The 14,787-nt window shown below is 31.8% G+C and overlaps 1 protein-coding gene across 2 annotated transcripts in view; it reads right to left on the reverse strand.

Annotated features, from left to right (window-relative positions):
* LOC132731967 (transmembrane protein 131-like) overlaps window positions 1–14,306 on the reverse strand; it is a gene marked incomplete at its 5' end in the record, with an annotated part of 32,548 nt that extends 18,242 nt beyond the window's left edge. For both annotated transcript variants that reach the window (XM_060718268.1, XM_060718267.1), the window contains 12 exon segments: window positions 247–442; window positions 6,954–7,090; window positions 8,176–8,354; window positions 8,826–8,904; window positions 9,768–9,877; window positions 10,295–10,439; window positions 10,796–10,913; window positions 11,259–11,334; window positions 11,798–11,974; window positions 12,184–12,270; window positions 13,625–13,729; window positions 14,184–14,306. In XM_060718268.1, the coding sequence (XP_060574251.1) occupies window positions 247–442; window positions 6,954–7,090; window positions 8,176–8,354; window positions 8,826–8,904; window positions 9,768–9,877; window positions 10,295–10,439; window positions 10,796–10,913; window positions 11,259–11,334; window positions 11,798–11,974; window positions 12,184–12,270; window positions 13,625–13,729; window positions 14,184–14,306 (1,532 nt within the window).
* Window positions 14,307–14,787: the final 481 nt, after the last annotated feature.

The raw sequence follows: 14,787 nt of genomic DNA on the forward strand, positions 1-14,787 counted from the left end.
GTCAGTTCATGCTGTATTTATTTAAAAACTTTCATTTTAATCTACATCTTGGAAGACAGATAGAGGGTCCCACTAGGGGGAATGGAAAACTTGTTGCACTGAAACTGTTATTGTTATCTTATTTATGAGTGGAAAAATAATCTAAGTATCTTTCAAGAACAAGCAAGCATTTGGGTAAAATAAGTATATCATCTTTAGGTTATTTATTTTGTGAGAACCAATACAACAATGTATAAAAAAACTTACGCTATATCAACTTTGCGACTAGTATTAGGTAACATCTCGTATCCCTCACATTCCAGCACCCTAAAACCATAACCCTCGCATGCTGCGTTATTTATACTGAATCCATGTACATAAAATGGTAATTCTCCTGTATTACGTAATGTAAATGATCTTTTTACTGTAAAATTAGGCACCAAATTCTTGGCGTGTTTCCGTTCTGAAAATATACCAAGAAAAACAAACCTATGAAAAACCACTTATTATTCAAAACATAATAAATTCAAAATAAACCAATTCATCATCATAAATCATGTTTAAGATGTCATTTTTCACAAGATTTTAAATATACTTTAAATTACTATTGAATGAAAGAGAAGTATTCACTTTTAGTTAAATATAACTACAGACATACTTATCAAATAATACTGCCCTTCATTACCATTGGCACAATATCACTATATGATAACACACTATTAGTTCCCATGTTTGACATACACATTTATAAAACACAAGGTGTGTAAAATAAATTATGTCATGTCATAACATGATAAGTGTGATATACAACTTTAGAAATATTTTTCATAATTTACATCTGGACAACTCTACCTGTTACAATGTATTTTTACAACATCCATCACATGTATTACTTGTTTGGACTTATTTATAGTCAATCAAGTTAATCAATATAATCTGAAGCTAGGGACAGACAGACAGACAGACAGATATCTTTATTCACTCAAGCACATTTGTACAATATGAGGATTTTCTAATATAACAAATATATAATACATTAGTTTTCCAGCAGTAAACATACATAATTTTGCACAATATATTTTTTTTTCTTATAATTTAAACAATATGGTGAATTATTACAGTGTTTTCTTTGAGGGGGGGGGGGGAATTCGGATATTCTTAATTCTAGATAATTTAACAGTTCATCTTGATAAGAAAAACAAGAAATAATAATAAAAACAAAAGCAAAAACACACATATATAAAAGAATGTACTAAGAGATTCAATCAAGTTATAAATACATCTTTATGCTAAAACTTTACTTCAAATATAATTTTGAGATTCTCCCTTGATTAGTTATGTCACGCTTCAATATAGATCTTGACCTTGGTGTATTTTTATTATTATTGTTATTATCACTATTATTGGAAAAATAAGTAATAATAATAATAATAACAAAAACAAAATAAATAAAATAAATATATTTTTGAAAGAGTTTTGAAACGATAAGTTTGTAATTTAATTACGCTGTTTCGGGTAAAATTCAACAAGGTAGCATTATAACGGATAATTTATAATTGGCGAAAGATATAAATAGATATGCGCGCGCTCAATATGGGAAAGTTCTCACACTGAGTATATATGTATTCAAGTATTGCAGAAGTATCTTTATGGATTATTTTGGCGAGGAAAAGGGTAAGTCTGTAAAACTGTTATCATAAATATGTTGGATGCTATATAATTAAAATTTTGCCAAGACTATACGGATAAATTTACAAAGATTCAACAGTTTGGGCACATTTGTTGAATTTATTAAGCTTTCAAAACTGTTTTCGTTATCAACTAAGTGAAAGTTATTAAGATACATGCTGCGTTGATTGTTAAAATAGTTACAGTTAAAAATGTAATGTCTTTCTGTGCCTGGGGAGCCACTTGTACACAGAGGACAGGTTCTATCTAAGAAAGCGGTACCGTCATAGCGCCCGGTCTCTGATGGGAGTCTTGTATTACATGTTCTAAATTTGAAAAGCGTAATGTAGTCATTGCGCGGGATTAAATTTAGATACTTTTCATAAGTAAGCGACTTTTTAAAGCTATTGTATATACGGCCTTTATTTGATGATTGCATTTGATCGTGCCATGTTTGTTTATATTGATCAATTAAGGTGAGTTTAATGCGATATGGAATACTTTTATTTACGGCTGTATTTTGATTAATCCATAAGTCAGTCCTGCCAACAGAGTTTAAAATATCTTTAATTTTATTTATCCACTTATAATTTTGGTCTGAATGATTTAACATAAATTGGTATAGGATATATGAAAGTTTACTTTGCTTTCCAAGTAAAAGTCTAACCCAAAAAGATATCATCCTAGTCTTGACTATGATTTCGACAGGGTATCTGCCTAATTCACCAAAAAGCATATATTTTGGAGTGCTTTTCCTAGCACAGGTTATTCTTCTAAGAAATGTGTTATGGATTTTTTCAAGAAGTTCTAAGTTCTCAAAGCCAAATATTTCAGATCCGTAGGTTAAGATAGGCATTACAGTATGATCAAAAAGTTTAAGTGTAAGATCGATTGGTAAGTCTGCATTATTGCAGCGTGAATATAGCAGATTTAGGGCTTTATTTGCTTGTTGGGTCACATGTTTCCTTGCATTTAGAAAAGAGCCGTTACTGGTAAAGGTTACTCCAAGATAATGATAACAGTCTTCAATAGCTATGGCCTGGTTACCTAGAGTAAAATTATATCTATTCTTTGCATTTCTACTTCCGAAAACAACTATTTTGGTTTTCTCAGCATTAACTTTTAGTTTCCATTCATTACAATATGAATTAAATGAGGATAAGCATTTTTGAAAGTCGTCAGCTGATTCTGACATTATAATTGTGTCGTCTGCGTATAATAAGAGTAATAGTTTAAGCCATGTTTCATTAGTTATAGTATCAGTTAGATTTACTCCCAAAGCTCCATTTGATATAAGATAAGATTCAAGGTCGTTTAGATAAATGGAAAAAAGTATCGGGCTCAAATTTTCCCCCTGGCGGACCCCTATTTCTGAAGTAAAAAATTGAGATGTTTCTCCTAAATGTACTACGCAGGACTTGATATTATTGTACATATTGAAAATAACTTGAAAAACTTTACCATTAATAAAATATTGAAGTAATTTATGCCATAGCCCAAAACGCCAGATAGTATCAAAACATTTAGAGAAATCAATAAATCCGCAGAATAGTTTTTGTTTACGCTTCTTTAAAATTTCAATTAATGTATGCAATGTAAATAAGTGGTCCGAGCAAGAGTAGCCATTTCTAAAACCTGCTTGTACTTCATTAAGGAGATTGAATTCTTCCATATAATTGTTAAGCCTAGAATTTAGGACAGCAGTGAATAATTTACCAAGACATGATAATATTGTTATTGGTCTGTAAGAGTTAGTGCTTTTCGATTCACCTTTATTTTTATAAATTGGATATATCCAGCCTTCCAGCCAAACAGGCGGTAAATGTCCGTAATCAAGAATTATGTTAAAAAGACGTTCATAGATGGGTAAAAGCATAGATTTTGTACTCTTAATATATTCATTTATTATGCTGTCAGAAGGACTCGAGGCCTTGCCATTATTTAATTTGTTGATACAAATTAGAATTTCTTCTTGCGTTATGACTTTATTTAAATAGACATTTGAATTATCTATAAATGTTTGATCTAGATTAATATCTGTATCATTATGTGGATTACTATTTACATTTTTAAAGTACTCGTAAAACTCGTTTATAGAGGGAGATGGCTTACTACCTGATTTTGGATTAATAGATTTTAGAAAATTCCAGTATTGTTTTGTGTTTTTGGTTTGCATTTTTCTTAGCTTATATGAGTTATCATGTTTAAATTTGTTTATGTAATAGTTCATTGTTCTTTTATATTGCTTGCTGCTATTTTTTAAGCGCAACTTATTATCGTCTGTTTTATTTAAGTTATATCTAATTTTAGCATCGTGATAATTTTTTCGTGCTTTGTGGCATTTCGGTCCAAACCAAGGCTTATTCTTGTTATTCTTATGGTATGTTTTACGAGTCAATGGTGGAAATGTTTTGGTTGATGAATTTTCAAACAGTAATTGAAGTTCTGTTGTTATAAGTTCTATATTTCCATTTACATTCTGAGCACTAGTTGAGTTACACAGCTGTTGTATATATGATAAATGATTAGTGTCAATATTTGTTACAAAGTTGTCGCTTTGCTCTTCTCGCCATTTCGGTTTTGATTTAGTTTGCGATTTATTTTCATTCTTATATGATTTGTCAAAATTAATGTCAAAGTTACTTAATGTCCAAAATAACGCGTTGTGTCCATCGGAAAAAAGCGAGTCTGTTTCTATAACTTTAAAGTCAGATATAAGTTTAAATGCATCAACACTCGCCATGAGATAGTCAATTATTGATTTATCCCTGAAAGTTAAATTTGCGGGCCTATCAGTTTCAAATCTACCATTAACAACAAAAATGTTATTACTCCTACAGAGTTCGATCAGTTGAATGCCATGATTATTCATTCTTTTGTCACTTGACAATCTACGTAAAGGAATTGATAATTCCTCTAATACTTTATATTTATCAAAGAAAGACACCGATTCGTCGTCAATGTTAAAATGATCATTTAAGAAAGAATCAGATGGAATGAAATCAGATAATTCTGCAATACGTGAGTTCAGATCGCCAGCTAAGAGGACATATTTATTAGAACTATACTTTGAAATAATTTCATTTTCAAAAGTACTGTAGTCTAAATCGTTAAAAAATCTTGAACCTTCTGGCGGTAAATATATTATACCTAGTATGACATGCTCACTTAGCTTAAACATATGTTTATCCAAGGAAAACCAAAAAATATAGTCAGTATCATTTTCTATAGGTTTTACAAATTGACTTAAGGACTCTTTAACATATAGTCCGATACCCCCTGATTTTCTCAAATAAGCTTGACTACGACATTTTGAAAAATATACAAAATTTTCAATGTCAACAATATCAGAAGCATCCGTATGAGTTTCTTGTATACATACAAAATCATGCAAGTTAATAAAATCGACAAAGTCCGGATATTGAAGGCGTTTTTTTAAACCATTCACATTAAGAGAAACACATTTTATTTCATTTTTGTTATATTTTGGAAAAGAATTCCCCCGAATGTCCTATTTTTTGCCATCGGTATGCGAGTGAGTTTCATTTAGAAATGATTTTTTATTTTTGTCCTTTGAATCATTGTCCCATGGACGCGATATGTTGCTACGTAGGTTCGGTTCTGGTGTACTGGCGCGGCTAGTTAGTGGGCTCGAAACATGACTGTATGTGGCTGAACGTCTTGGAGAAGCGGAATTCGCACGTGTGAGACGCCCCCTTCGTTCAAGTGAGTCGGTACGCTGGGCAGTATATAGCTGTTGGTCACGTGGTTGCGAATGAATCACCTCGTGGTCCATTGGCTCGCTCTGATTGGTCGAATTATCTGATCGTACTTTACTGCGCTGTGTATCACTACGCGATTCATTCGCGGTTTGATAGATTTGTTTACTACGGTCAGCTGTTTTACTACGATCAGCTGATTTTACAACTGGTGGGTTCATTACTTGGTCCCAATCAGGGAATCTGTCTATAACAATTTCACCGTCTTTAATGATTTTCGCCGGGAATGCTAGGATAACTTTACTATCTTGAAATGTTCTACGTAGGTTTTTATAAGTCGGCCAGAGATCTTTCCTAGCTAAAGCGATAGCCCTGGGTAAATCCTTGTTGATACTATATCCATGCCCCTGCAACAGGTATGCGTTACGTAGTATTTCTTGAACATCCGAAAAATTCGCAAATGTAACTATAATTGCGCGCGTTTTCCCACGTTGAAATGCTCCTAGCCGATATGCACGTTCAATAGAGATAGGCCAGTCAAAATTGAGATAATCCTTTAAGAAGTTTTGCACCTGTTCAGCACAGTTCTCTGCCTTGCGTTCTGCAAAACCTTCAAATATTAGGTTACATCTTCTACTCTTGGTATCTAGCTCTAAGGACTTATATTCAAGAAACTTAAGCCTTTTTTCATGGTCAGTCAATAATGTTTCAGCCTGCTCTAAACGGGGACTTAGATTCATACACATGTCAAGCTTGGCCTCAATTTCGGACACTTTTCTAACATCAGAATACATGACGGAAAGTTTATCATCGATGCTTAGGGTATTGAATTCGTCAAGAGGGACATCTGTACTACTTATTCTAGCCCTTTTTGAATGTTTATTTCGTTGGAAATGCCAGTGGTCATCTTGGCTATCACAATAATCTTGACTTTCGGATAACTGAGTCCGTGAATTACGTGCATGGCCCTCGTGGTCGAGCAATTCATACATATTTTGGGTCGATATCGTGTATTTTGAGCCATTAGCCATATTCTATTTTTCACTTCTTTATAACCTTACCACTTTAAGATGTGTTAAAAGAGTTGTAGCCTTCAAGTTTCAGCAAAAGTTTACAATATCTGTTTGTTTACGCCCAGCAAAATTTGTGGGCTGCCATCTTGTTTACTACCGGAAACGGAAAAAAAAAAACTAAATACAAATAAATGTATTAGGCATTACATGTTCACACCCTTTCATTATGTAGATATGAAATAAAAACCCAAATACTTACAAAATTAATGATAAAGTAATTTTATGTTTTAAGATTTACTCAATACAGAAATGTCCAATGATTTAAATGGCAACAGAAGAGATTAAAGTGTGAAATTTAAGGTGACTTGCTCATATTCTGAGATGACAATTCTCTTCTTTTTCTTAAAATTGATCTTTTGACACTGTGATGAGTGACTTGTTGTAACAACAACAACAACAAACTGGTAACCTTACTTAAAGAAGCTAATCATTTGATAAGAATGTCTATATTATACAGTATCATGTCTGTACCACACAAAATCTTTATAATAAAATGTATTTATACAATACTTACTATCACAGTTTTTAAGATGTTTTTCAGCTATATCAAACTGTAATGTTGAAATTCCAGGTTTTTTATTGTTTAGTTTTAACTCTCCTTTACCACCTTGTCCTTCTAACACAATTGCATCTATTATTGTTAAATTATTCCTGAAATAAATATAAAAGTTATTTCTCTCAAAATGAATTCCTGCAAATCTCAATCATTTATTTTTGATCTTTTTTTTAAAATTTATAAATAGTTTTAATTTTTTAAATGATATCAACATTGTAAAAGTCATATGGTGACTTCCATACATCATTTTAACATCAGCAGGCACACAAGTATAGCCTAATTTTTGTCAAAATCTGAAACTTACACCAGAGCAAGTTTATATCTCTCCTTTACAAAAATCCAAATCTTACAAAATTATGCTTTCACAACGCTTCAGAATCCAAGATGGCGTCCAATATGGCCGTCGATTTTATGCAAAACATGCATGACAGTTTCATTTAGTGACCATTTTTGGTGTCTCCCTTTAGGATCATTTAATACATATTTGACTTTGTTCAAAATACACTCAAGTTATATTAATCAAATTTTTTACAACCATAGTTAAAGTACCAGTTCACAATATTAATTAATGCTTACTTGCACCTATATATAATAACATACATTATCATATGATATATAATCTTAAAAATGACTCTACAATTGGTAAAGATTTTTCGTAAAAAATAATTAGTGAAAATCAGAGTATATTCACTGTCTTTTCTTTTAAAAATAGATTTTATGAGTATAATATCCATTTTTTTTCTCTCTCTCTAAATATAGATTTTCTGAAAAACCAACAAAAGATGTGTGCTATGACGTGACATCACGCCAAGTTGTTATATTTTTCTGAGAAAACGTTTGGCAACTAGAAAATAAACGTCAAATTAGTCTTTAAGTTACCGTCTTTACATTTTTAAGAATATTTCGAATGTAGCATGTCAATGCCCTCATTAAAATGTTGGAGCCGAATAATGGAAAAAGTGGATAAGCTGAAAACATTCGATTTTCGTCGTATTTAATGGCAGATTTGATATGCCATATAATAAAACAGTTATGTACTTTTTAACTGGTGAATATGACATGTACTGAAAAATTAATATTGACCGAGGCGATATCTTAATTTTGTCAGTACATATCATTTTCATCGGCTAAAAAGTGCATAATATCATTTGTATAATACTAACTGGCAGGTTTATCTTACCTTACAATGATTAAAGAAGTTTTTAAACTATCATCCTTTGGTCTAAATCCAACTTGTACTTTGATTTTTGTAATAAATCCTTTGGTAAGAAATGTTGTTATGGTATCTCTATGTGATTTAACTCCCATTTTTGATTCTACGTTTTCACGGAATCTAATTAATGCACTGTCAGGATAGGCCTGTAAAAAAGATATAAATTATCTTACAAGAACTTAGAGGAAAAAATGTTACACTTTTTATAATATAAAGCTTAGAGCTAATGATTCACAATTTATTAAAGCAGAACTATAAACAAAACTAATATATCAATTCAATGTAAATAAAACATGGTAAAGTTCTTGATACAATACAAACATGCAATTGTATTATGTACAACAGTTTTGAAGAAAAAAAAATTGGTCTTGGACATAATTTAGATTCTAATGATATTGACCTTAACTAAGTATTTAAGATTTCACATACAACTTGTTAAAATTACTACATTAAAAATTACTACATTAAAGTTAACAGTACACATTATATTCAAATATATAGTTACATACAACACAAAGGACTATATAATTGTACACATTTTTTAATAAATTTAACTATATACTTGTACACATAATACAGAAATTTAGCTATGTATACATATGTAAGTGAACACTTACATTCATTTTCTCTACTTCTGATAAAATAAAGATATCTGGATCATCTGTTTCTACATACTCGGAAAAATTAGGCGGTAGTCTGAAATAAAACCATGTCAGTTGTATATGCTTGGGTATACATGTTTATATGTGTGGGAGATATATATAAGAAATAGTCTATCATTGCTATTTTAATTTTATCAGACATGAGCTGAAAAAGTACTGTACTATCAGAACAATAAAATCAACAATGAATATTTGTTTGTTTGTTTGATTTTACGCCTTTTCCCAACAGTATTTCAGTCATATAGGCGGGTAGTTTCCTAGCCATCGTTCCTGGAGAGTTACACCAGTACTAGACTACCTTCCTCTGCGCTAAACTACCAAAGCATCTCCCGGGGATCGAACCCACGCCAGAGAGGTAACTGGATTAGAAGTCATCGACTCTAACCCCTCGACCACGGAGGCGGTCAACAATGAATGAACAAGTGACTCAAATGCAATCAAAAGTTAGGGGATCCACTCAAGGTATCTACCTACCAAATAAGGAAAATATCTGCCTAATAAAAATGATATTGTTAGTAAACTGTAGGAAAGTACAATGGAAGTAATTAAAGACAAATCGGACATTATGCTCCACTTATTTTTTTTAGGGAGCATAAAAACTCAGGCACTAGATTTCATAATACTTCCCATTAAAACAGATCAAGTATCAAATGCAACACAAGAAAGTATGACATTCATGACAATGCATAGATCCCTGACCTGTCTAATTCTAATTACCAGATTAGTGGATACAATAAGAATTTCACCACAACATATATGTCAACAAAAGAGCACATGTCCATGTTTGTGGTTAAATCAATTGTTATTCAAATAAAAGGTTAAAGTAGGGATTTATCAATATCAGAATATAAATATAAGCAAAATCTAATCAAAATAATGTTATTTTAAAGCACTTACTTGTCATGTAAAAGGTTTATAATAGTTTGAGGATTAGGGTACAGATGTAACGGTACAACTTGAACTAAAAGTGGAATATCTCCATTATTCTCCACCACTAAATCAATTGTCTGAAATTATAAACATAACATAATTGAGCCGCGTCATGACAAAACCAACACAATGCGTTTGCGACCAGCACGGATCCAGACCAGCCTGCGCATTTGCGCAGTCTGATCAGGATCCATGCTGTTCGCATACAAACCCTGTTACAAGTAGCTCATATATACAATGTACTTTTTTTATTCCTATCTGCTTTTCATCTATGAATTTTCATCTTTAAATACTGCACAGAATCTATAATTACAAAATGTATGTACATATACTTTCATTTCAAAACTATTATTTATCACAGTAAATACTTTTTCATGTTCATATTCTCAACATAAAGCTGCAAGATATCAAACATGTTGCTAGCCCAACTCTACCAGAAAGATCTGCTGTTTTAAAACAAAAGATTGTTGTTTTTCCCCCAACAAAATACTTACAGATAAATTTCCAATTTGAGTTAAAGGGAATTTAACATGATGTCTACAAGTTCTTCTGATTATATCAGGCCAATGTTGTTGTACATGAGCAGAAAATAAAAATCCCTGAACTGTACTCGTATCTATCTCTATAGTTATATTTACTCTGAAATATAAAAACATTCCACTTTAAAAACAGGTATTATTGCTACAAATCTAAAGCTGTAGAAACACAAGTGTGTTGAGCTGAAAAGCAACCAGGAGGGTTATTATCAAATGATTTTCTTTTTTTTTTTAAGTTGAGAAATTAAATATTTCAGTATTCTGTTAAACACATTCAAAAGTTAAAGCAGCTCAACAAATTGGAAATACATCACTAACTTTTGAAACATGTCTCAATAAATGTAATATAAAATGCTACACAATCTTACAAACAATCCATAATTACAACAGGCCTTGTTTGTACAAGCATTTAAACGCAGTTAACCAACATACTCTAAAGGATGCAAACAAAATAGTTACCTATCTTTTCCTTGTTCCTGTAAATTTTTCCATCTTTGTCTAAGATGTTTATACAAAGATTCATCAGTATCTGAAGTATCTTTATTAAGTTGTAAACCTTGTAACCACCGGTGTCCAGCTGTAATATACAATTATAATATTCATATGCCAATAACAGGGAACAAGGGAGTTCACTCAAGAGCAAAAACAATAGCAAAATGGTAAAAATAGCAAATACATTTTACCTGAAATAATATATAGGAAGATATATCTTGAAATGTTAGGTATTTTTGTAATTAGATCAGTTCACAATTATAATAATTTACCGTTTATACATTTTTTGCACCAGTGCAATAAATTTGCAAAAGAAGACAAATAAGGTTTTTATAACTAATGACTCTCAAAAATAATTGGACTTATTGCAGTGATTTAACAATGAAATACCAGAAGCAGAAAGTGTAAATGGTGAATTTTTATAACTTACCTAAAGTAAATGTTGACAATCCAACATAACATTCTTCCTTACAATCTTTCTTACTATCAAAAAATATTTTTCCAATCTGTAAAAACAAAACAATTTCATCTAACTGATGTAATATTCTGTTTTAATTCATTAATAAATATTCCACATATATATAAGAGTCAAATTCAAATTGGATATTCATTACAACTTTGTAGAAAACAGTCATATGTTCAGTAACATAGATTCTATGAGACATGTCATGCAACTCAAGGATTTTCTAACCAATAGGTTAACATGATTTTATATATTATGTATTTACGAAGCAGAAATTACCAAACTTTCTTTTAACAATAGATAACAATTGATACTTTACAAACTTCAGCATTATATATGTTTTTCCAGTATCAATCTTGGATCAACATATAGGTATATCTACATGTACACATGAAATATAGACAACAGATTATCAAGTTTTACAATAGACTTGAATATACTCTTAGTGAGTTTGACTGGAATATAAACTATGATGATATAAAGATAGAAGCACTGCTATTACTTACAGTATTATTAGTTTGTGGCTCCAGAATAAGTAATGAGTTGCCATTAACTGAAGCATTTTCTTCCTTCGCACTGACAAAGTACCACCTATGATCTGGTGGTTGAAATGTAACAGATTTAAAAACCATCTGGTCATGAAAAGTACTGTGGACCTGCAGTATCTTTGTTGGAATTCGACCCTGAAATAAGTTTATTATCATGGTCATAACTTATGTTATATATGTACTAATATGTTTTGAGTAAATTCATTAACACATACAAGAACAATTGCATGGTTTAACATTCCAATACTTTGTAATTACGGTAGCCACTTGGAAAAAACAGAGTTTACGATTACATTATTTAGAATTTAAAATGTTTAATTAAGTAAGAACATTATAAAACTTACAGGAAATACTTTGTCAAATACGACCCTCTCTGGTATGGCATGTAAACTACCCTCAGAAGTTCGTAACATCACAGGAATAAATATGTTCTGTAAAAATACAATACTTCAATTATGTCATAAGATACCAAAATGCCAATACAAAATGTTTATACCTCAGCAACAAGCATTTTCAATATAATGGAATTATTTCACCATAAAATTAAACTTAACCACTTACATAAATCACTCTTAAAACGCTGAATGTTATCATTACAGTTCATATAAGTAATTAAGAACTATATCCCACATTTTTTCTGTACTCATTTTATATATTTATTTTACTTCTATTATTTTTACAGTGAAGGAAAAAAGCAGCACCTCAGGTATAACAAGCAAATTCGTTGAATTTATATCCCCCGCCGAGTACTGGTTATTATTAACACAACAACTGAAGACATAAGGCTTTATTTATATATTAATCATGGCATAAACAGTAATATTCTTTGAATATATTCAGGGAAATAACAGAGCCATAACTATGTGTTAAATAGTAAAATCTGGAAATGCCAATGAGATGTATGCATTCTACATAACTAATCAAGGGCCATAAATCTGAGTTATAAGTATCTGACTGGAACAAGGCGACTATATGCACATCTCCTCTTAGTATCCCATAAAGTTTCATTGAATTCCAGCCGGTGGTAGCAGAGAAGTAGCGAGGAAACAAATATTTTTCTATATGGATACTGCATAACTAATCAAGGGCCATAACTCTGAGTTAAAGTGTCTGACCAGAACAAGCCGATGATATGCGCATCTCCTCTTGGTATTGAAGGTTCCCATAAAGTTTTGTTGAATTCCAGCCAGTAGTTGCAGAGAAGTAGTGCGGAAACGATTTTTACTCTATATGCATACTACATAACTAATCAAGGGCCATAACTCTGAATTAAAGTGTCTGACCGGAACAAGCCGACGATATGCGCATCTCCTCTTGATATTGATGATTCCCATAAAGTTTCGTTGAATTCCAGCCAGTAGTTGCAGAGAAGAAGCGCAGAAACGATTTTTACTCCATATGCATACTGCATAACTAATCAAGGGCCATAACTCTGAGTTAAAGTGTCTGACCGGAACAAGCCGATGATATGCCCATCTCCTCTTGGTATTGATGATTCCCATAAAGTTTCGTTGAATTCCAGCCAGTAGTTGCAGAGAAGTAGCGCGGAAACGAAATTCGGACGGACGGATGGACGGACGGACGAACGGACGGTCAGATGCGCATCTCCTCTTGATATTGATGATTCCCATAAAGTTTCGTTGAATTCCTGCCAGTAGTTGCAGAGAACTACTCCGGAAACGAAATTCGGACGGACGGAAGGACGGACGGACGGACAACGCCAAAACTATATCCCCCTCCCGATTCCATCGGCGGGGGATAACTATACCCTGTGCAATCACATACCTGATAATCTGTGGCAAATATAACTTCTGCCTGATACAGCCCTTCCTCTTCTGGAGCCACCAGGTTTAAGCTGAACACCGCAAAGTGATACGGCAAAATACTTAACTGAAATATAAAGGAACCAATATTATCACCTAACCACAACACTTCACTGACTGGTTAAAACATCACTTGGAAATGTCAATTAAGGGTAAATCTGCACTATATTCCAAGATAAGAAGCATAGAACATAAACAAGACTGTAATATTTCTTACATAGTTTGTAGGTAGTTAATAATCTTTGTTACATAAAAAATATGTCAAAGTATAAATCAAAGAGCAGTATAGTAAGTAATATAGGAGACCTGCTGTAACAAACTACATAGATCCATTATATATACAATAACTTTTACTTTAAATGAAAACATGTAATATATATTTTCACACTTGTATCAATAAGTTTGATCATTATTTGATCTATACTAAATAAATATTTTGTCTATATCATTAATTTACAACTAACATTAAATAAAACTGTAGCCAAACTTATGTTTAATCATTAATGCCATAATGGACTTACATTAGATAAATCAATTGCAGAAACATTATGTTTTCTTGTTAAAGTTGTACCATTCCCTTTTTCTATACCCAATAACTCAAGTGTTGCACCCTTCATATCTGTACTCCATTCTCCAAAATATACCTGTTTAAATATACAAAATTAACACAATGATCATTCTACTCGATGACATTCAGAAACACTGCCTCAAAATTAACATTTAATTGGCCCTATACAAAGTATTTTCAAATACACTGAAAAAAATTCTTATATATTGGATTATAAGTCGTATCAACAGTGTAAATCTCAAGTTTCCAGATATACTGGAGAATGATTCCTTCGCATGTCCCCCCTCCCCTGCATTATTTCAGGCAGGACAGGAGTTGGCTTCTTAGTAGAAACATCAATATTCCCTAAATTAGCTGGCTTGCTTTCCAACATGCAAAAATCAAAAAGGCTCATGGGTTTTGAACATACAGCAGTGAAGGGCAGATAATTCAGACTGTAACCTAAACAACACAGCAACAGAGAGCCCTTTCAATCTGAAGTCTTTTATCTAGGTTTAAAAAAATCAAAAAATGAATTTAAGAATATTTAAAGAGCTGCAACAATTAAGTTTAAACTG

The sequence above is a fragment of the Ruditapes philippinarum genome, unplaced genomic scaffold (genome assembly GCF_026571515.1).
Source record: "Ruditapes philippinarum isolate M1 unplaced genomic scaffold, ASM2657151v2 ctg2712_1_1_1_1, whole genome shotgun sequence".
NCBI lineage: Eukaryota > Metazoa > Mollusca > Bivalvia > Venerida > Veneridae > Ruditapes > Ruditapes philippinarum.